Source organism: Melopsittacus undulatus, chromosome 12, assembly GCF_012275295.1.
Source record: "Melopsittacus undulatus isolate bMelUnd1 chromosome 12, bMelUnd1.mat.Z, whole genome shotgun sequence".
NCBI lineage: Eukaryota > Metazoa > Chordata > Aves > Psittaciformes > Psittaculidae > Melopsittacus > Melopsittacus undulatus.
Genome location: NC_047538.1, coordinates 11,300,246 through 11,321,702, shown reverse-complemented (window position 1 = coordinate 11,321,702; position 21,457 = coordinate 11,300,246). Strand labels below are relative to the sequence as shown.

General features: G+C 52.0%; 2 protein-coding genes across 4 annotated transcripts in view; one reads left to right on the top strand and one right to left on the bottom strand.

Moving 5' to 3' along the window:
- The window catches only part of TPCN1 (two pore segment channel 1), a 46,776-nt gene extending 31,648 nt beyond the window's left edge, over window positions 1-15,128 (top strand). For all 3 annotated transcript variants that reach the window (XM_031047794.2, XM_031047795.2, XM_013128711.3), the window contains exons 15-28: window positions 592-636; window positions 1,616-1,672; window positions 1,763-1,816; window positions 3,131-3,203; window positions 3,424-3,531; window positions 4,692-4,763; window positions 5,568-5,657; window positions 6,388-6,503; window positions 7,204-7,250; window positions 8,070-8,138; window positions 8,552-8,636; window positions 9,912-10,048; window positions 11,255-11,335; window positions 12,512-15,128. In XM_031047794.2, the coding sequence (XP_030903654.2) occupies window positions 592-636; window positions 1,616-1,672; window positions 1,763-1,816; window positions 3,131-3,203; window positions 3,424-3,531; window positions 4,692-4,763; window positions 5,568-5,657; window positions 6,388-6,503; window positions 7,204-7,250; window positions 8,070-8,138; window positions 8,552-8,636; window positions 9,912-10,048; window positions 11,255-11,335; window positions 12,512-12,634 (1,157 nt within the window). In that variant the 3' untranslated portion in view covers window positions 12,635-15,128. The remainder of the gene's footprint in view (window positions 1-591; window positions 637-1,615; window positions 1,673-1,762; window positions 1,817-3,130; window positions 3,204-3,423; window positions 3,532-4,691; window positions 4,764-5,567; window positions 5,658-6,387; window positions 6,504-7,203; window positions 7,251-8,069; window positions 8,139-8,551; window positions 8,637-9,911; window positions 10,049-11,254; window positions 11,336-12,511) is intronic.
- Window positions 15,129-15,964: 836 nt separating this feature from the next.
- On the bottom strand, window positions 15,965-20,763 carry SLC8B1 (solute carrier family 8 member B1). The gene is made up of 15 exons (XM_034068585.1): window positions 20,524-20,763; window positions 20,099-20,251; window positions 19,975-20,027; window positions 19,822-19,879; window positions 19,513-19,618; window positions 19,269-19,436; window positions 19,087-19,194; window positions 18,950-19,006; window positions 18,664-18,794; window positions 18,410-18,551; window positions 17,926-18,047; window positions 17,630-17,783; window positions 17,464-17,544; window positions 16,971-17,035; window positions 15,965-16,868 (listed from the first exon to the last, which is right to left on the bottom strand). The coding sequence occupies exons 1-15, from the start codon at window positions 20,680-20,682 to the stop codon at window positions 16,671-16,673; spliced, it is 1,755 nt and encodes a 584-aa protein (XP_033924476.1). The 5' UTR covers window positions 20,683-20,763; the 3' UTR covers window positions 15,965-16,670.
- Between the last annotated feature and the right edge of the window lie 694 nt (window positions 20,764-21,457).

Genomic DNA, 21,457 nt, shown 5'->3' with positions numbered 1-21,457 from the left:
GATGAGCTTTAAGGTGCCTTCCAACCCAAAGCACTCTTATGATTCTCTAAGTGCAGCTGCTCAGGTAGGGGAAGGAGGTCTGAAATACCCATCAGTGTGATCTGTCTTGATAATGTGATTCATCTCTCATGTCCCAGGTTTCCTGATTGAATGTAGCCATTCACAAGTAAGAGCTTACCTGCAATTCTTTCTCAGCCTTGCATGCTGGTGGGAGACCATCATGATCCAAACACACAGTGGCCCTGGGAGTCCTGCATAGGATGCACTCAACCCTCCTTGACAGCATGTGTGCTGTTCCAGACACAGACAGTGCTTCAGCAGCTGCATTTACCTCTGTCCACACCACAGAACTAGGATATAGAGAGGGGTAAAAAAAGGCATCTTGGGGATTAAGGGTAGTGAGCTCATTGCTGCTACAATCCTAGAGGAAGTTGGGACTTGGTCACAAGAGGTACAAGTTAATAATCTGCTGATCTGTGTAGCTTCTGTGCTGAAGGTATGAAAAATGTCTCTAAGAAGATGATAGAGGAACCTATGTGAGGTCTGGAGGATCACAGAAACATGTGTTTTGTCATACTTCCCTTCATGCAGGCATCAACATCCTTGTGAACTCCCGGGTGTTCCAGTACACTATGTGTAAGTAGAAGTAACAAACTGTCTCTGCTTTGCTCCCTTGGGGCTGGTGTGCTGTATCTGCCAGCCCTTGCAAGGTCTTCAGTGTGGTGGGGCCTGGTTTTTGCTCTGAGGTACAGTTTTGGTAGAGAGAGAGGGACCCTCATACTTGTACCAAGCCCTACAGCAGCCTGGGCTCAGCTCTCACTGTGTTGAGTCTTCTAGGGAGGCTCATTGGTTCACTGCTTCATAACACACTTGTGGGTCTGAGTCTGCAGGAGTCAGCTGCTTGTGCTGAGGTAGGTTGGTGGGCTCTTTCACAAGCCTTGAGGGTTTTATCTTGCTGGATAAGAACTGCCTTGACAGTCGAACACCTTCTGTTTGTACTTGGGAAGGTGCAAGCATCCTTATTGCTGGAGAGATCCCTTGGCAACCGCAGGAGTGATTCTGTGCTCCTCTTCTCTACAATAACATAGCTGTGTTCTAAAAGATCCGTTCCTACACAGTCATTTGGAGGTTTTGAATGTTGGAGGAGAAGGCTTTTTGTACATTGGGATACTAAACTGAAGAGGTTGGGTGGAGTGAGGTGATCTGAGTGAAAAGGAGAGATCCTGCACCTCCAGTTCTCAGGATGGGAATGCTGGGGAGCAGCGATAGATCCAACAAGGCTTTGTCCTGCACTGCTGGGGACTCAAAGGTCCTCGAGATCTTCTTCCAGAACTAGGAGGAAGCTGAAATACATAGGTAATAACATGGAAGGATGTAAGATAATGATGAGTAAAAATTATTTGAGCTGATTCAGACCATTGGTTTCTTTTCGTTTTGTTTCCTTCTGAAGGTAAAGGTACCACATCTGTTAAAGACCTGGGGACACTCAGGATGGAAGAGTCTATAAGTGTGTTGGGCTGGAAACAATGACCCTGCCACTTGTCCTGTGCTCTTTTTATTAGCTTGGGAAATGTATGACAGTGGTTTTGCTGTGAGTTTTTACTTTGTTTTCCAGATACTGTGGTGGCTGTGAATGGAATTTGGATTCTTGTTGAAACCTTCATGCTGCAAGGTAGGCAACCTCACAGCTTGCTTCTTGACTGTGGTGCTGCGGTTTAAAAACCAGGGAAGGCCAGACAAAGCTCTTCTTGTATCTTTGCAGGAGGGAATTTCTTCTCCAGAAACGTCCCATGGAGCTACATAGTCTTCCTCACAAGTAAGCTGATGGTTCCAACAGAGGGATGCCGTTTCATAAGGAGTTGGGAAGGGAATAGACAGCTCTGTTTCTATGTTCAGTTTGAAGTTAAAACTTAACCACACGTGTACAGATTCCATCTAGAGCAGTGCTGTGCCTGGCAGGGGTTGTCAGCATCCATGCATGCCTGTGTGAACTTTGCTGCAGCTCTGCAAAAGCTGCTTTCTTATTCTTCTGGCTTCAACCATGGGAGCAGAGCAGCCTCATTTGTTAGGCACAGTGATGAGCTCCTCCAGAGCTGGAGCTGTGTGGAGTTGCTCACGGTGCCCTGTGCTGCACTGGCTATTCCAGGAGGCATTACCAGCTCTGGTCTGCTGCAGATCTGCCACGCAAAGCAAGGCACTGCTGTTGGAGTGCAGAGGGCAAGGGGCAGAGGAGAGCACTGAAAGGACTGGGTGAACTAATTGATGAGTTTTCTGATTGAATGCCATTTACGTGGTACAAGCAGTTCCTTATCTTCATGTGCTGGCTCATTGCACTGCTGTAGAACTCTCCAGTGATGTGAATTCACTTCCCTTCTCCTGCCAGTGTCTCCTGCTTGAGGAGTATAGCTCCATTGAATGAAAATAGCATGAAAACTGCAAAAGGAGGTTCTTTGGAGAATCTAGGAGAGGTTACTCTAAAGGATAGCTCTAGTTCCCTGCCATTAGGCTTCAAAACACTTGTTGGGGAAGTTTGAAGGCAGAGGCACTCTGCAATGCTTCTTTTAACAAGGCTGTTGTCATCCAGCTCTTCACTTCTCTCCTTGGAACCTGGAAAGAAGGATTTGGGAGTGACAAACAGGGTATCATCATGTTGTTATAGTGTTATAGTGTTCTTTAACATACAGGGCCACGAGGTGCTGCCAAAACAGAGGGTGAAAGTAGAACAGCTTCTCTTTGAAAGCATCTCTCCCTGCAGGTCAAGGCTAGGCTATGGGATGTTGGTATGTTCCACTGAGATAGAAGGAAATGAACAGGCAGGACTGAATTCCCTGCACCACTTTCTGGCCTTTCTTACAGGAGCTTGTCCCTCAATGTTTATAGCATGTCAACCAACTGAGGGGCTTGTGCTCTGGAGAGAAATCACCATGAATCCAAGGAAATGCATTGATTTGGAGGGAAAATGTCTCTTTGGCATCACACAGAGAATAAGGCAGATGGGTTGGGGGTCTGTTAAACCTATGTTCAGAAGTCCTGTACTTAAAGCACCATGCATCTTTGAGGGCAAACCTTTGCATAAGCCCTCCTTGTGATGCTGCTTGTTTCTGACCATGGCTGTCATCTTGTCTTACAGTCTATGGCGTGGAGCTGCTCCTGAAGACCACTGGGCTGGGGCCTGTCGAGTACCTGTCCTCAGGCTGGAATCTGTAAGTGTGCACTGATGTTGTTGAGAGAGAGGTGGTCAAAATGCTTGGGTTAGAAAGGCTGACTTCTGAGAGGAGTTTTCAGGCCTGTAGAGGAGGCCATCAGCAGGCCTTGTGTATCTTGTTAGGCTGGAGCAGCACCAAGTACCTCTTCTCTGCTGAAACACTAGTGCTAAATCATTGCTCTTATTTTATTGTGGTGTTTGTTCTGTTTTCTCTCCAGCTTTGACTTCTCAGTCACCCTGTTTGCATTTTTGGGGCTCATGGCACTGGCGTTTAACATGGAACCCTTCTACTTCATTGTGGTCTTGCGACCCCTTCAGCTGCTGAGGTGAGATGGGAAGGCTGGAGGGGGATAGAGAGGAGAGAAAACAGACAGGCTTGTTTTCCATCAATCCAGTTGAGGACAGAGCTCCTTACGAGGAGAGGGCAAGGATTGCTCTGTGGGTACACAACCGTGGCAAGCAGGAATTGCGTGGGGTAATGAGATTAGCCAGAGTTATCAAAACGAATGATAACAAAAACTTGGGATGGCATAGGAAACCTCGTGCTCTGGAGCTTAAGCTGATCTCTAATAGAGATCAAGGGATTTACCAGGGGCAGATTATCCTGTGTCTGCCTTCGTGGGGTTCTTACACCTCCTCTCAATGGTCTGATGCTGTTCAGAGGAAAGCTGTTGTGTCAGGGTGAGGCAGCCTGAGCCACTTTTATAATTTCCATTGAATTACCAGAAATTACAGTTCTCAAAGGATGCTGCTTTCCTGGGTGAAGGGCAGCCCTGCTCTCACTGCATCTCACACACTTGAAGCGAGACTGTGGCCTGTAACCTCCCTGCAGCTCAGTTATTTGGGTCTCATTAACCCTCTCGTTTTGAGGCTGTTGGGATGTACCTCTGCAGAACAGTGCGAGGGCATTGGAGGCAAAATGTTGTTCTGTTGAAAACAAACTAATGTGATTTAGCTCCTCAGTGAAGATGTAGAGAATCCTTCATAACACTCAAGAGGCGGGGGGGAAATACTGTTTTCTGTGCTGCTGCCCTGCCAAAGGCTGCGTTTGTGTTCAGGTAGAGGCTGATGGAGTTGCCAACTCTTACATTAGCTCAATGTACTTTTCTTTCATCAATTTTTATTGGGTCGTGGGGGAAGCACAGAAAGGAGTAATGAGTCCTGTGCACGGGACTAGTTTAAGTTCTTACAGTTTATTGTTGTTTAAATCCCTATTTATGCATCGTGCTGTGTAAAAAGACCTTGACTTTTCCTTGAGATTCCTCAACCCTGTGAACACTTGGTTGAATGTGCCATAACATTCAAATGGGACAGTGGGACACTGTTAGGTGAGCAGAAAGAGCAGATCCTGTGAGTTTGGTGTCAGGACACCTTGCTGTTCATGGACCTGAGAGGTAGAGAGAACTGTGCTACCACCACAGCAACCCTGCCGTGTGTAGGTAACTCCTCCTTTAAAAGCTTCTCCTTTAAAGGCTTCTTCTTTCAGGCTGTTTAAATTGAAGAAACGCTACAGAAATGTGCTGGACACAATGTTTGAGCTGTTCCCCCGGATGGCCAGGTACTGACTTCTCCTTTGGTGATGGTAGGGGAGAGGGGTTTAGTGTCTAGGGTTGGAGTCTAGGATAGGGACCTGTCAAATTCGTTCATGATCTGATCTGTCTGCTCTGCTCTGTCAGTAGGTTGTTACTGATCCTTCAGTGTGCTGCAGTGGGGTGTTCATCTTCCAGTTTCTTGGAGCAGTGCGTGATAAGCAACACTCCAGCACCCTGGGCCTCCTCCTACTTTTGTGTTAGGAGGATAACTACAAGCCAATGCTTCATTTTTCCTTCCCCACCCCAGCTTTTGATGAGAAGGGAGGTTCATTTGGGAGGAACATTGACATGAATATACTCAGCCCCGGGTGTTTAGTACCACCACTGAAGAGCATTGTTGTGAAATGGTGGGGCAGAAGGAGCTTGGTGTTTGACTGGGGCATCCTCCCTTGAAGGAGGTCTGAGCAGAGTGTGTTAGTTAGAGAACCCTGTTCTTGGCGCAGTCCCTGCATCCAAGGACATGGAGAGGGCAGAAACAGTGTGTGTTGTTCTTCAATAAAGAAACTGGAGAGGCTTTTGTTTACCAGAAAAAGACAGACTGGGAGGGGATCCAGGCTGCTCTTTACTTTCTCTTTTCAGTGAGTGCCAAGCTCCTTGTCCTAGGAGCTCTTGAGTGAGAGCAGGCAAAGAAGTGCAGAGCCACAGCGGCAGGGAGGGTGGTCTGGGGTTCCCATCCATCGGAAATGCCTTCCAGAGCAAGCAGCCTGTTGCTGTTTCCCTGCCCTAGCAACTCTTCAGTAACATGGTGCCCTTTCTGTTTTTGCCTCCAGCCTGGGTTTAACCCTGCTGATCTTCTACTATTGCTTTGCCATTGTTGGCATGGAGTTCTTTGCTGGTGTGGTCTACCCAAACTGCTGCAAGTGAGTAGTGCAAATCTTCCCCTCTCTGTAGTGGTTTTGGGGTACAGGCAGTAGCATTGAGCTTTGGCAGCTTTATATCCGTATGAGAAGGGGCCAGAGAATGGATCTGAATGGAGTTTTGCAACTAAGGCTGTGAAAATCTAGGAGCCACTTCACTTCCCCATGTATGTAAGATCGGATGCAACGGCTTTTGAAAGGATTTGGAAAGGGAGAGAGTTCTGTGTTAGGTTGGCTGGTTTTAATGAGCAATAACTTGCTTCAGGGAGCTGCACTGGGAGGACTTCTTCATGCTGCTGTGACTGGAAACTCTGGTAACATCTGCTCTATCTTGGTGATGCCAGAGCTGCTTGTCCAGACATGTTACACAGTCAAGGCCTCACTTTGTACCAAGTTAAATTCACCTGGTCTTGGAAGCTAAGCTGTCCTGTACCCTTTTTATCTTTAATGATGGCAGAGCACTTGGAAACACTGAGCTTTAAGGGTGTGAGCCCAACTCAAACACTCAGTTTCTCTGCACTAATATTTGCTGAATGATTAGAAAGTCTCACGTGCTCCCTGGGCTTGTGCTGAACTGTGAAGGAGAGAGGCTCTTGCTTTCAGAGGGAAAGGCAAGTGTTGGCCAAGAGGCAGAAACTGCTGCTCAGCGCTTTCAGAGTGGTTTGGTATTTATAACCCCTGGGATTTGCCTTGCCTTTCCAGTCTCATTCTTTGTCCTGGTTTCTCCAACCAGCACCAGCACAGTTGCAGATGCCTACCGCTGGGTGAATCATACAGTTGGCAACAAGACGGTGGTGGAGGAAGGTTATTACTATCTCAACAACTTTGACAACATTTTGAACAGCTTTGGTAAGGGCAGTTTTGTCTGTAGCAAAGAGTATTCCTTAGTGCATCTGTGTTCCTGCAGAGCTGGATGGCAGGGCTGGAATGCTCGTATAAGCCTGGGACTCTCTCAGAGTCCAGCTAATGCAGCTCAAACACTCAGCATCCTGCTCTCTCTGTCTGGAGAACTCCAGCTGACTAATGACTGCTTTGCAGGGTAAGCCATAGGGTCTCTTAAAAGCCAGCGTCAAGCTAGCAGATCTGTTCTGACTGGTGATCAGACCAGACTTACACAGATGTTTAAGGAGGGCTTTAAGTCACTACCCTTGTAAAGAACCAATAATGATGCTAATGCATTTATTTAAATGCAGTGATGAAGAATAACTTGAATGTGTTGGTTACTCTCCATGGTTTTTCTTAGTGTATAAGCAGAGGTGGTTATCTGCTGGGGATTTCAGGTCTCTGTGCTTGCTGGTGGAAAGAGCCAGGTCTGTTTCTGATTCTTTTAAGAAACACAGATTAAGCTGTGCTCCTGGCTCTGTAGATCTAACACTCTTTGTCTGAAGTAAAGCAGTGACGAGGGTTCTGTCTCTGGATTTGCTGGCTGTGTTTAAACTTTGGTGTCTTGCCTCAGTCTTGCCTGTCAAATCCTTTATCTAAGAATCACTGTAAGGTAGGTCAGGATGCATAAAGCATTTATCTGTGGTTTTCTCCCACTTGTATACAGTGACGCTGTTTGAGCTGACGGTCGTCAATGACTGGTACATCATCATGGTAAGTAAACCTTGTGTGTATAGACAGCTCAGGCTCTTGGCCACTTGAGTTAGATCTTCCAGGCTTTCTTCCCCTGGTGACTGGAGACAGGCCCAACATTGTCACTTGTTGCCAAACATCTTTTGGTCCTGATCACTGGCTGGCATTTGAGCTCTGGCATGCTGCTGGGCATGAGTCTGGAGCAGCCTTCAGGCCATGCTTCTTTCACAATTTGCACAAATGAAGTCACTCTGTATTCCAGCTTGTCACCCTGCTGTCCATGATGTGTTCTCATAGCAGCAACGTCTCCTGCAGCCTCAAGCTTTAAATGTTCTTTGTGTCACATACAGGAACTTCTCCGTCTAGCCTGAGAGGCAGATTAGCTGCAAGGACCAGCTGGGGCACTGGGCATTGTAAAGGCAGTTCCAGGGTTAGCTACAGAGCCATAAGTGAGAGAGAGTGTTTATGCTGCTTTATGTCTGTTGGCAAGCAGTTAACAGCAGTTTTGGGGTACAGGCAGTAGCAGTGAGCTTTGGCAGCTTTATCTCCCTATGAGAAGGGGCCAGAGAATGGGTCTGAATGGAGTTTTGCAACTAAGGCTGTGAAAATCTAGGAGCCACTTCACTTCTTCTCCATGTATGTAAGATCGGATGAAACAGCTTTTGAAAGGATTTGGAAAGGGAGAGAGTTCTGTGGTAGGTTGGCTGGTTTTAATGAGCAATAACTTGCTTCAGGGAGCTGCACTGGGAAGACTTTGGACAGTCCTGGACCAGGACAACAGGAGAGGAGGCAACTCTCCCTTCTTTTGTGTACTACTGACTTTTTCCCTGTCCTCTTTAGGAAGGGGTGACATCCCAAACCACTCACTGGAGCCGTCTTTACTTCATGATCTTCTATATTGTGACCATGGTAGGTTTCTGGACATGGTTCCTGCATCTAATAGTGGGAATGAGGAAGGGAGACAGATTTTATTGTGCTCAGAGTCCCTAAATGAGGACAGCTTTGCTCTTCTACCTAAACATCTTCCAGAAACAAGTGTGAGTCCACATCACTTGCAGGAATTTGAATCTGTGGGCATTGACAAAGCTGATGCTGCACAAATCTGGGCCTGGGGTGTGGACTAGGGCAGCATGTCCCTGTTGCAGTTGACTGTTAGTAGTTTACTCACAGGTAGATGTGTGATGTGCATCTCCTCTGCCATGGAAGAGCATAGAGTTGAGGCACAGACCAAATGCTCAGCTTCCTGTTGAAGTGGACTGGAAGAACCCCACACACACACCAGCAGCAGCCTCCTGATCCCTTCTGTTCATGTCTTCTCCCAGGTGGTGATGACCATCATCGTGGCTTTTATTCTGGATGCTTTTGTCTTCCGCATGAACTACACTCGGAAGAACCAGGATTCAGAAGGTCAGAACTGGTTGACCTACAATGGTGTGTCTTCTCTCCCTGGCGTCTTATGTCTGTAAAAGACATAGGATTGGCCAGCAAAGATCAAATACTTGAGCCATTTCAGGCAAATTATTAGAAGGTAGAAGTCTGACACATTTCAGGAAAGGAAACATTAGAGCAATGATGTAGCAGAGCTCAAGAGACCTTATAGGAGGAGAAGGGGATTTTTTGTTCTCTTTAAACCAATTTCCTTCCTTACTAATACACCCACTGGGACCAGAACATGTCTCCAAGTGGTTTGTCCAGCATTCAAGTACCAAAATACTGTATCCAAATGGTTTCCCAGCACTCTCTGCCTTAACATGGAGGGCAATGGACTCTCTCTGTCCTGTTCTTTCCACATGTCCCAGTTGTACTTAGGCTGGTGACTGTGCTGGTTTTGGACATGCCTTCCTGTCCCCTTTAGGAGCTGGCAGGGACTGGTCTCTGCATCCCCTCACCCCTGTGAGTCATCAGTTTTACTCACTGTCCTTTGTCTCCTGAGCTGGCTGTTTGAAGCTGCATGTAACTCCGTGACCTGCTAATTTAGGTGCCATAAACACATTAATCTCTTACAGCCCTTCTCCTACTAGTCCTTTAGGTGAGCTACACCCAGACTTTTCTAGTCATTCTCTGTGCAAACTAATCCTTATAATTCCTGACACTTTTCTGCAGGAAGGAGATTCTGCACTCATATATTTAGTACCAGAAAATCTACCACAGCAAAGCGATGAAGGCCCCAGCCACAGGATTACCTTTGGTCAGCCCCTCGTCCTTAGGTGCCAGAAGATCAAATCCGTGTGCCACAGGCCTACAGGCACCAGGCATTGTTGGTTACAGCAACACTTCCCATCATGATCCCTCCTGCACCCCATTTGAAGGGTGCAGTGAAAGACATTGGTTAGCACTGAACTCCCAAGCTGGGTCAGGCAGCTGAAGGTGAAAAGGCAACAACTCCCCTATGATTATTTGCTTTGCTACTTAATTTTCAGGCAAACAAATAGCTACAAGATACTGAGGAGCATGATGTTTTATAAAGCTTAGATGCTTGCTGGCCCTGCAAGCCAATTAACTTCTTCCCTGCCTTGTTGCAGGACAAGGACATTACATACCCTAATCACAGAAGCAGGTACAGGCTATACCTGACATCTGGCTTGCTCCTGTGTGCTGTTAAGCTTTGCCTTCCAGGGTTATAACAGTGGCTGATGAAGCAATGTTCATCTTGGAGACTTCTCTTTCTTCTTGCCTCTCCAGAAGACAATGGCATTGTGCTGGAAAAGGAAATCTCCAAGGAGGAAGTGGTTGGCATCATCGAGCTGTACAAGCGGATTTCAGGTGCCAGTGAGACAGCTCAGCTGCAGAAGATCGTTTTGCAGATGGACAAATATGGGGTAAGAGGAAACACTGAGTGCAAGCTCTCGGCTCCAAGGGAAGGAGGCGTGCCAAGACCACAAGTGCTGTCTTGAGAGACACTGCACATGTCTTTGTAGTGTTGAGAGCTGAGCTACTGGAGGGACTCTGCAGCATGGGCACAAAGTTTTGCTGCTCTAGAGAAGTAGCAGCTGAATTTCCCCAATGCTCTGAATAGCCTCAACAAAGACAAAGGCTCATTGCTGTTGTCTGCAGACTTTGCTTAGAGCTGTCCTGCCCAGTATTGACTGGAAAAAAGTAGGTTTGTTTTTCCCTAAGGAAGTCACTGTCTTGTAATTCTGCTTCCCTCTCTGTGCTGTCATACATATAGGCTCGGGCAGTCCCAAAACACTATGCAGCAATATGGTGGTATTGATTCCAAACACCACAGCACTGTTTTAGACCAGGATGGATGATTTGGAAAATGAGCTGACCTCATGCCTCAGAACTGTTGTCTCATGCATCTGAGAAGAGCTTAAGTGGTTGTTTTAGTAACAGCCATTATATTCTTGTATCACCACTATAAAGTGCAGGTGCTTTGGTCTCTTAAATAACCTTTATTTGCTTTGGTTGGCTTGGTTAAAGGCTGAGCTCTGGTACACGCAGACACAATTCAGAACAGCCATGATGATACTGCTCAGAAGCAGTTTTCAAGACAATAAACCAAAGGAAGACGCTGTCCTCAGCCTCAGTATAGAATGATGATACCATCTTTTGCTTCTCAGTCCTGCACATGTAACTTACATGATCAGAGAGTAATTCAGATTTCAGCTCTCTGTGGACATGATTTAAGAAGTCCAGGCCTAGGAAGTAAATAGTGTGGTCTAGGCAAGTGGGATCTGAGACTGGTCATAGACAGGATCTTACTTGGAAGCTTGAGGCCTTGTTCCAGGTGCTAAATGAAGCACGACATCCATCTGAGCCCCATCTCCCTCTGCAGTCTTTGGGGATCTGCTCAGTGCAATTTGGCTCAGCCTGCAGGAGATGCCTACATTTGTTTGGGTGATGTGCCCCCTAAAAGGCCTTTTTCCCATGACAGCAGGAGGAACCCAGGATAGCCTGAGCTCCTCAGTGGATGGTGGGTGTCTGCATGAAGGATGCCTTTCCAGGAGCTGACCAAGTGAGCTGCTCAGTGACTAATGAATGTCTTTTCCTTTGTTTTTCTCCTCCTTCCCCCAACATTTTAGCAAATGTCAACAGTGTTTCTGGGACGCAGATCAAGGACCAAGAGTGATTTGAGTATGAAGATGTATGAGGAGGAGATCCAGGTATGTGGACCTCAGCTGGAAACACCAGCAAGTCTCTGGTGAGGCAAACATTACCTAGAGGAACAAACCATCCTTTTAAACACCAGAGGCCTCCTTTCTTTGAGACCCAGGCAGCCATGGAGGGTGGGCAGTAGATGAAGTGTGCTCCAGACTGACCAGTTCTTGTGCTCAGGGGCTTCTTTCACCCCCAGAGCATGTCAGGGCCTGCTCAGTGTGTCGAGGTGCTCAGCGTGGTGTGTGTCAGCCCAGCTCCATGCACTCAGGGGGGGTGTAGGCTCTGAGCTTGGACTCACAGAGGTGGATGTGTCTGCTGGGGCTATGAGCACACGTGTGCTGTGTTCGTGGGGCTTGGCTGCTGCAGGTGAATTTGTTAAGCCCCTGGAATGTGGTTGTGTTTGAGCTTGGGTGTGTCTGGCTGACAGACACGGTGTTCTCCTGCCTGGTTTTCCTTTAGCAAGCTGACAAAGATGGGAAACACTTAAATCAGGTCATTCTCTAGATTGTTTAGGGGCTTCTTGCTAGTGCCCTTCATGGTCAGGAGCTTTATGCCAGGCTTTGGTCACTGTAGTCCTCTCCAGATACTCATGTCCGGGTTGAAGGTCATGGGCTAATGTAATGATTAGTACTGAAATAATTAATCTCATACCCATTTAAACCTGTCCTTTGTCCCTGGGCAGCTTGCTTGGGGATGAGTCTTCAAACCCCTCATAAAATTAAACGTGTTATATGCCATGGAGCTGGATGGAAATCTGCAGAGAAGCTCCCCATTAATTCAGCTTGGTCTCTGATTCATAACATACTGCCCAGGATTGGGAGCAACTCCACAAATCCCAAACATCCCACAGACATCAAGGCTAGAAACGCTCAGGAGAGGCAGCCTGAGAGAGGGATGTTTCCTTGCTCAGGTTTATCAGTTCAGCCAACTGTAGCTGGTGCTTCCTGCTTGGACTGTGGGTGAGAAGGTCTTGGTGCCTCCATCACAGCCATGCTGCAGTTCATCAGGTTGTTCCAGGAGGTTGGGCTGTGTCCAGGGCTGTGGAATGAGGCCCTGGAGCCTGAGGTGGTGTGCCCTCACTGGGCAAAGCAGCCAAGCACCCTGCCCTCAGGGTCCTTTGGGGGGCTGCAGAGCCAGTGTGGGCAGAGCCTTATCTCGGTGTGTTTGATCTCCTGTTGCAGGAATGGTATGAGGAGCATTCCAGAAAAGAGGAAACTCAGACACCATTGCAAGAGCCTGCATCTGCTTCCAACAGCTCTGTGAAGCCCTTGAGCCTCCGACAACGATCTCAGACTGTCATTTAGGCCTAGCTGACGCAAGCCACCTTCTATGCAATAACCTAGAGTATTACTTCACAGCGTATATATTGGGATGGTGTATATAGATCTGTTCAGTGTTTGGCTTTAGGGTTTCAAGCTCTTCCCCTAGGCAGTGAATTGCTGGAAACCGCAGGCCCAGGGGACTCTGTGTAAGGCTGCTACACACAGACTGAGCCTGATGGCCATGCTCAGCACAGAGCAAACAGCTCGGACAGGACAGAGACCTTCTCCCCCTGAGCCACTTCCCAGGCTCCAGCTTGCTGTTTGTTTTACCACTAACAGACCTTGGGGAAAGGGATGTGTAATCCATTAACAGCAGGAAATGCGCCAGAGCTACCTGCTTAGTATTAAAACTTTTGCCCTTTTTGAGAGCTCTTTTGCTGAAAGGGTACCATTAACCTAGGAATAAGAGATCAGGGAGTGAGCTTTTCTTTCTTCTCCACCTTTCCTTATGCAAGAAAGGAGAGGTTGTGTGAAATTTCAGCACTTTTGGAAGAGCAGTCTGCCTTCCCCCTCCTTCTTGGCACAGTTAGATGCACCCCCTTTAGTAGATCCAGCTCTGATGATTGAATTTGGCTGTCCCTGAGCAGTTCTGTGGCAGAGGGCCAGCATCTTACCATGTTGTGACCATGGGCTGGACAGGAGTTTGGGGAGACAAAGTCTGTCTCTGCTGCAGCTATCCAATATCTGCATTGCTGCTGGTCAGTTCAGTGGTACTGCCCAGGATTGGGATCACCCCTGGAAACCCCAGAGCTTCTCCTTCTTCAGAGGGGTATCCTGCAGGGTAATGGTGGCTGTTGACCTCTGCCACTTAGTGGCAAGTCTCTGGCTGGTCCTTAGCTCACTTCGATGGCTTGGAGGAAGAAATGGAAGGGTTTGCACCTCCAAGTCTGACTTACTTCTGCTTGGCTCTGCGTTAGGGAGAGCTTACAAGCATCAGCTAACTGCCAGGTCACTGCTTTATTCATACAGTGCAGCAGTGCTGCTCCTCCCTTGCTCTCCCCTGTGCAGAGGTGTTTGTTCCTCAGCCTGGCAGATGCTGAGTGAGTCAGAGCTTAGGAAGATCCACTGAGGAGCTTTTCTGTCCCTCTGAATGCTGGATGCAGGAGGAACACAGAAGACAGCAATTCTTTCTTGTGGCTGGCAAGGAGGATGCCAGACCTCGTAGCTGAGGGGTGGGAAGGAAGGGGGAGAGGGATCCCTTCTCATTCTGCCACGTTTCTGCTGTGATCATGGCAGGTTGCATCATTGCATGTGTTTCATTGCCCACAGTGTGATGAGAGCCTGCCTCTTGTAAGTCCCTTCTTGTTCTTCCTGACAGCATAGAAAGTGAGGCTGTCGTTGCCTCTTGCTGTTTGATCTTTCCTCAGGCTCAAACTAAGAGCAGAGCTTGCAGGGGAGGCATTCTCCTTCCTCCAGGCAGACCAGGCAGTGGGAGATCTGTGTGTCCCCATTCCCCTTGTCCCACATACCTGTGTTTTCCTCGGTAGCCTCACAACATGGCACAAGGACAGCGGGAGACAACTGATCCTGCCCAGCAGCTCAGGAGCACTTCCTGAGTGAATGAGCCTTTCAGAAGTAGGGAAGAACAGAGCTGCTTCTGAAACTCCTTGCACAGAGGGGAGCATCTGGGCTCTGGGATGGAAAGAGCTGCTTGCCAGGCAGTGGCTGCTCTCAACCCTTGCCAGATTCCCTGGGTGCCTCAGGGCAACTCTTGTTTCCTTTCTGGGTACTGCAGGTATGAAACTGCTCCTGAGCTGAACCGAGAAGGATCTTAAAGGGCTGTTTTCCAAACCATAAACTCAACCACAAATTAATGAGCAGTGCAGTTGTTGCTCTGCATGGAGCCACAGCCTGGGAGCCTTACCCAGGTTAGTCCTGGGGCTGGAGGAGGAGGTGGTTATTAAGCTGTGGGCAGAAAGGATGAGCATTGTGAGGGTGAGGGGGGAAACCAAACGTGGCTGTGTTTAAGCACTCCATTCCCTTACAGCTTATTTCTCCTCACAGGGCTGTCAGGGATGGTTTTTCTGGGTGTGAAAGAAGCTGCAGCTTTATTGAGGGGGCACTGACCTGCTTACCATGCAATAACAGGGCTGTCACGGAGGTGGGAATGCTTGGATGGGGTTCAGGCCTCAGGTGCTGCTTCCATGGCTCCTGAGGTGTGGAGCTGCCCCCATGTACAGACTGTATATTTTTGTAAACCAAGAAGGGTCACAGTTTACTTCTTCCATATGGTTTTGGAAGGAAACAAAGTTCGAGTACGGGGCATCCCCTTCTATTTCTCCTCCTCTCCCCACCTGACACACAGACTGACGACAGAGACAATCATGCTGTAGGGAGCAAGGGAGGAAGCACTGCAGGGTTTTGTATGCTGGGGTTGTTTAGCACATGATTTTATGGACACAGCTGTAAAATGTTCTCTAGATCGGGTTTTTTTCCAAGCGCACTAATAAAAAGCATCCTGGGCTTTGTAAAGGCAGCGGCTTCCGTTCCTCCTTCCCGTGGTATTCCACAAGTGGGGCTCGGCTGCAGCTGAAGCACTTGAAGAGGTGTCTGCCCTCTCCATTGGTGACTGCTTATGTGGGCACATTCCATGTACATGCCCAGGATTCTTTCTCCTGGACAGTGCAAAGCTTCCCTTTTGCCCTCCCCCTGCCCTAATATTAAGGTAATCCCTTCAACCTCCTGCTTTTTACAGCTACCCCAATGCAGTGTTGAAGGTGAGGAGGGTGTTCTGTGACCCCATCCCTCTGCATTGGGTACGTTGGCTGTGGTTTGGATTGCTTTAACCCTGCTGTGGGTGAGGAAGTGGGGGCTCATCTCCTGTGTAATTCCAGCAACTGCTTGCAACTTGTGAGCAGGTTCAGGGCCGAGCCAATGGCTGCAGGCACAGGGAGCGTTCCCTCCTTGTGAAAGCCTGTGTCTGGTTGGAGAAAGGAAGAACGCTCCAGGAGCAGGAAGCAGGTCTGGCCGTTGTGCCCCTTGTGAAACAGCCGCTCACGGAGCACGGATGCGGTTGTGTCTCTAACAGCCCTTTGCCTTCCAGCCCTGCTTCCTCAGGCCCTGGGGCCAGCCCAGCGCTGTCCCCATCCCGGGGAGCAATGTCCCGTGTGGATCCGTGCCCGGAGCAGCGTGACACTGCAGCTCCGCTTGGGAACGGCAGAGTCAGGCACATGTGACGGCTGTTGAGAAATCAACTGCTGGTGACCCCAGAGGAAACCACTGCTGCTGGCTCAGCTCCACAGGGTAAGGCCTGGGTGACGCTCACCCTGAGCAGCACAGAACACCCTCGACACAAACAGCATGAGTCGAGGCTGGGTTTGGGGGTTTTATTGCAGTTTGGTGTGGTTTACAGTGCTTCAAGGCCAACGCTGTGTGTGGAAACCTCCCAGTCCCAGCTCTGCTCACCCCAGGAGGAGGGAATTAAGATCTGAAACTCAAGTTGAAAAACACAGCTTAAAAAGACAGGGGAACCCAGGCTCCTTGGGTTTGGTTTTGCTCCGGCTTTGCTTGCACTGCCCTGGAGCTTTGGCTGACCTTAACCTCATCTCTCTCTGCCCCAGCTATTTCAAACCTGCAGCATGAACATATCATCTCCTTTGCAGTGTTCTCCAGTGTAACCTTGTGGAGCAGGTGTGCCCAGGCCCAGAGCAACCAGGATAGAGATGGGGAAGGGAAAGTGAAGTGGTTGAAGAAGTAAAACCTCTCCTGCTGTGACCATGGGCTGGAGCTGCCTTCTCCTCTGCCACTGAGATCAGTGGAAGCCAAGGTCTTAACCTGCTCAGAGGCACCTTGAGTTAAACAAGCTTAAACAGAGCAGGGAGAAGACATAGCTAATGACTTCACAGCTCCTCCTCCTTTCCAACAGCTTCCAAGGGCTGGCATGGGATGCCTCCAGCGGCACAGCTGGGATTGAGGTGCCCTTGTCCCCCTGGCAGGGATGGAGAGAGGGGACAGCATTCCCAGTGATCCTTCCGGGAAGCAGAGCTGGATGCTCATCTCCTGCCAGCAGTGAGGCCGCTCACACTGGGGAGAGCCGGATCACCCTGAACTCGGTGAGCAGGGCCACGCAGAGGAAGGCCAGGTAGTAGAGGATGAGGCAGATGCCATAGGCCTTGCCCAGCTGGAAGCACTGCGCGGGCACCCACACGAAGGAGAAGACCAAGCTCAGCCCCAGGGCCCCGGCCAGCACCCACACCAGGAGGCTGTCGGGCTCCAGCTGCCGGAGAGATGCACAGTGATGGAGGGTGACACCAGCATCCTGGTGACACCAGCATCCTGCTGCCACCCGACCCGTGCCGCTGTGTCCCTGCAGCCTTACCTTCACCACCAGCTGGCTGCTGGTCATCTGCAGCAGGCACCCGAGTCCCACACCAACCAGGATGTCTGCAGCACGTTCAGGATGAAGACAAGCAGAGCGGGAGACCTCGGGAGTGATGGAGCTGGCTGCATCCCTCCTCCCTGGCTGCACCCTATGGCTGGTGCCCAGCCCAGAGCATTGCCAGCTTGTGGCAAATATAACCTGGAGCACTCCAAGAGGAAAGGCTTCAGCCTGGTCCAGGGACCATGCAATGCCTGCTGGAGGCTGGCACAGCTTCTTCCTCTCCTTCCCTTTGGCAGATACCAAACCTGCCAGTTCCAGCCCCACTGGGGCTGGGACAGCAATGGGAATGCTGCTGGCTCCACCTTGCAGCTCCTCTGTTTAAAGGTACCATACTGGGAAGGCTGCCAGCATCCCAGGGATGGATCCTGCTCAGCTCCTTCCCAGGAGCCTCAAGTGCCACTACCACCTTCCCCTTACACCCAAAGGATACTGAAGATGATGCCCCCGAAGCAGGCAGAGAAGGCCATGCGGGGATAGCCCTGCCGTGCCATGGTGAGGTCCGAGAACGTGTCTGCAGGGGGACAAAGGGAAACCTTGGTGTTTGCCAGGAGGATGTGAGCTCATGGGGTGGCACTGGGGCACAGCAGAGCCCTCACCCCCGATGCTGTTGCCCCAGGCCAGCAGTGTCAGGCCCAGCACGGTGTTGCTCAGCTGGAAGATGATGCCCAGGGTCCGGAGGATGTTCACCAGCTCTGTGGCCGCAGCATTGATCCACATGGCACTGGCCAGAAACCCAAGGAAGGCAAATACCTGCCCAGAAGAGGGGCAAGCTGGGCCCTGGGTGCATCCCTTGGGATCCTGCACAGCTCCAGCCAGCCATGTCCCTTCTGGGGACTGGGAAGGAGAGCCTGGCTGGTCCCCAGTGGGCACTAAGGGCTGGGGGACACCTTACACAATGGTACTTGGGTGGCTCCTCATTGCTTGTGGTGATGAAGATGATGATGGCCAGGACAGAGCCAACCAGTGTGACCAGTCCCCAGACTGGGAAGACGCCCTGGATCTGGTACAGCCCATCTGCACATGGAGGAAAGAAGGAGCATCAAAACAGGCTGGGGCAGGATCCAACCAGGCTCATGGTACGAGGTAAATCCTCACCCCTTAAAGCAACCTCTGCCTTACGCTCTCATGGGGCTGCTCCCCTTTGTGTCTCAGTCTTCCCAGGCAGGTCCCCTTAGGACCTGGATGCTGGGGGCCCCAAATCCCCACCCCTATGTGGAGGACAGAGCCATCCCCCTGCAAAGCAGAGCCCCCAGCTCAGCTCTGCACTGTCCCACCCTCATCTCACCAGAACTCCAAAGGGTTCCTGCAGTCCCCAGGGCTTTGGTGGCCATCCCAGCCCCATCCTATCCTCTCTTCTGGGTATCTGGGGCTCTTACATGTGCCTGACTTGAGGGTAAGGATGCAGAGCAAGGGGCTGGTGATGATGTGCAGGCAGTTGAGGGGTCTCTTCCAGTTCAGGTCATCCTTGTCAGGATCCACAACGGGAATGGTGAGCAGCAGCACCAGCTCCACTGGCACCTGGGAACGGTGCACAGCCGTGAGCAGGGGACCCCAGGATGCTCCATCCCAACCACCCCATCACAACCTCCCCTTTGAGGGGCTCCTCCTGTTTCCTGCCCCAGTCACTCACCTTGAGGACCTTAAAGAGCCGCCAGTACCAGGGCTTCCTCCTCCACTTGCGCCAGTCCAGGGGGCTGAGGGCAGTGGTGAGGATGCGCAGGGAGGGCTCCCGCGAGGGGAGCAGGGGCCGGTACTCCTCACCTGCAAGGGGATAGGCAGCTGAGCGGGATGGGGGCTCCCCAGGCCCCCCAACCCTTCTGTACCATGGGGCTGTGGTCCCTGCATCCAGCCACGGCTGCCCCATGGGCTCAAGTCACAGCCTCAGGACAGAGCAGGGCCCATTGGGAACCACATACCATAGTCCCCACTGTTTGTGCCCGAGGACTCCGGCTCTTCAGCATCCGTCGGCATCTCTGTGGGGGAGAGGAGAGGAGAGGAGGGAGCAGTGGATGGAGACCCCAGCCCAGCAGGGTCCTGCTGGCATGAGCCTTACCTGGCTCCCAGGCTCCAGGGGCGCCCGGTCCATCGCCCCTCTGCCACCGGTGAATCCACGTGCACAGCACCACGGTGAGGACATAGAAGATGTACAGCCCCATGTACCCTGGATGGGGACCCAGCAGGGGTTACAGCACCCCAGGATGATCCCACCACCCCTCCAGCGCCAGCAGCACTCACCCAGAGCCTCTCCCAGTGTGATCCTGCCGAAGTAGAGCACCAGGAAGGTGAGGAAGACGGCCAGCATGTAGAAGATGACATCCCTAAGGAAGGGCCTGGAGGCAGCTGTGAAGGGCTTGACCAGGGCGATGCCACCAGCCACCACCGTGGTCACAAACACACCAGCACCTACCAAAGCACCAGGTCCCTGTGAGGGGCAATGCCCCACAGCGATCCCACCCCCCTGCTATGGGGGTCTCCTTACCAAAGACAGCCCCAATGGCCAGCCCTGCCGTCCGCGGGTTGGAGAAGGCCACCACGGCACTGAAGACATCGGGTGCCCCATTGCCAAAGGCCAGGAAGGTGACACCATGGATAGGGGGCGTCAAGGAAAAGACCCCTTCCCGTTGGGACATGGATGCCTGCCCGCTCTGTGCCACACGACTCCATCCCGGAGCCAGAAACCAACCCCATGGCTCATGTTCTGGATGGGTTTCCCTGGCACAGTGCTTAGGGGACACAAAGTGACCCCATCACAGCATCCCCCTGCCCAGCCACGACGTGCCAAGGATACTGCCACGTTGTGAGACAGCCTCAGGTTGGTGGAGATGGCCGACAAGTTGGGGCAGAAGCTGGAAAGGCAGAAGAGGTGAAGGGTGATGGGGCAGCCCCAGGGCAGAGGGGTCCCCCTCACCCCATGGACCATCCCCTCTATGGGGCTACTCACAACTTCTCTGCTGTCACTCCAAGGATGATGAACAGGTACAGGAGCCAGAGAGCCTGGGGGCCAGAGCGAGGCGTCAGTGCCACGTGTGCCCCTAACGCAGAGCATCCCCCATTCCCAGCCTTACATAGAGGGTGACGGCGAGGGGCAGCAGCCGGGGGGGGAAGGTGCAGAACACTCCCTCCAGGTAGTTTAGGAAGCCGCCGTCCAGCCGGCAGTCGGGGTTGCTCCGGATGAAGCGGCACCACTCAGAGCTGTTGTGTTTTCGCACCTCCCAGCACTGTGGGGCAGAGCAGGGGGGCTCAGACGGGCCCCGATGGTCCCATCCCCATTGCCCTCCAGTGAGGGGCACCGCTGGTCCCTGTCAGCCCTGCCTCAGTTTCCCCATCTGATCCAAGGGGGTGCAAGCTCTTGTCCCCATCACCCCCACCCCACCGGGAGGAAAACCTTGTGAGACCCTGGCTGCAGGAACGGGGGCAGCAGGGACGGGACCCACATCCCCCCCGCGCCCCCCAACCCCTGCCGCATCCCCCCCGCCCCACACTCACTCACATCCAGGTCCCGGCCGTGGCTCTGTGCTTCCCCGCCGGGCGGGACCGTGCGCCTCGGGTCCAGCAGCAGCGGGGGGGGCCCGGCCGGCTGCGCCCCGGCCAGCCCCAGCACCCCGGCCAAGCCCAGCACCCCGACCGGCCCCACAGCACCCTGCCCCATAGCGGCTTGGGGGGCACCTACCGCTGGTAGCGGCTCCCGGGGAGGGGGAAAGGGGGCAGGTCCAGGGCCCCCATCCCCATATCCCCGGGGGGGGGCGGGGGGAGAGCGAAGGAAAGGTTAAAATAAATAATTAAAATCAAATTATTATTAATAATAATTAAAAGGAAAGGAAAGATGAAAGGCGGAGACACGGCCCCAGGGGGGTGTCAGCCCCGAGAGCAGCAGAGGGGGGGGCACAGGAGTAGGTTCGGGTTCAGGCACCCCCAAGGGAAGGGATGGAGGTGCCGGGGGATGCTCGGGGGGTGCCGGTGGTACCCGGGGGTCCCCTCCCGCCCCACGCACCCACCGCGGCTCCGCGGCCCCGCTGCTGTGCGCGGGCAGCTGATCCCCCCCCACCGCCCCGCCCGCGTCTTAAAGGGGCCGCCACCCTCCGCTCTTAAAGCGACCGCGCAGCTGTGGGCCGGACACGGAGCTCCCTCCGCACCGCGGTGCCTGTGCGGGGTGCGCCCCTTTGTTGGGGGGGACACGGCGCCTCTGAGGCCGGGCGAGGTCATCGCAGGCATGGGGTGAGGATGCTGCACCTGAGGATGCTGCTGCACCTGAGGATGCTGCCCCTGTCACCGCACCGGGGGAGCTTTGGCTGCGCGGCCCGGGTCCTGCCCACCCAGTGGGTGCCCTGTGCTCCCCGTTGTGGGTGCGGGTCCGGGCCGCTCGTACAGCACCGAGCACAGGGGTTTGGGAGCGCTGGAACCGGACACTGCTCAGCCTCCACCCG

Excerpts from the sequence above, each read along its gene's own strand:
- SLC8B1 (XM_034068585.1), bottom strand. The coding sequence starts at position 20,682 with ATGGGGCAGGGTGCTGTGGGGCCGGTCGGGGTGCTGGGCTTGGCCGGG. Across the intron at positions 18,048-18,409 it reads TACCCTCAAGTCAGGCACAT|ATGGGCTGTACCAGATCCAG; the intron begins GTAAGAGCCCCA and ends CTCCATGTGCAG. Across the intron at positions 16,869-16,970 it reads GCAGCCAGCTGGTGGTGAAG|CTGGAGCCCGACAGCCTCCT; the intron begins GTAAGGCTGCAG and ends TCTCTCCGGCAG.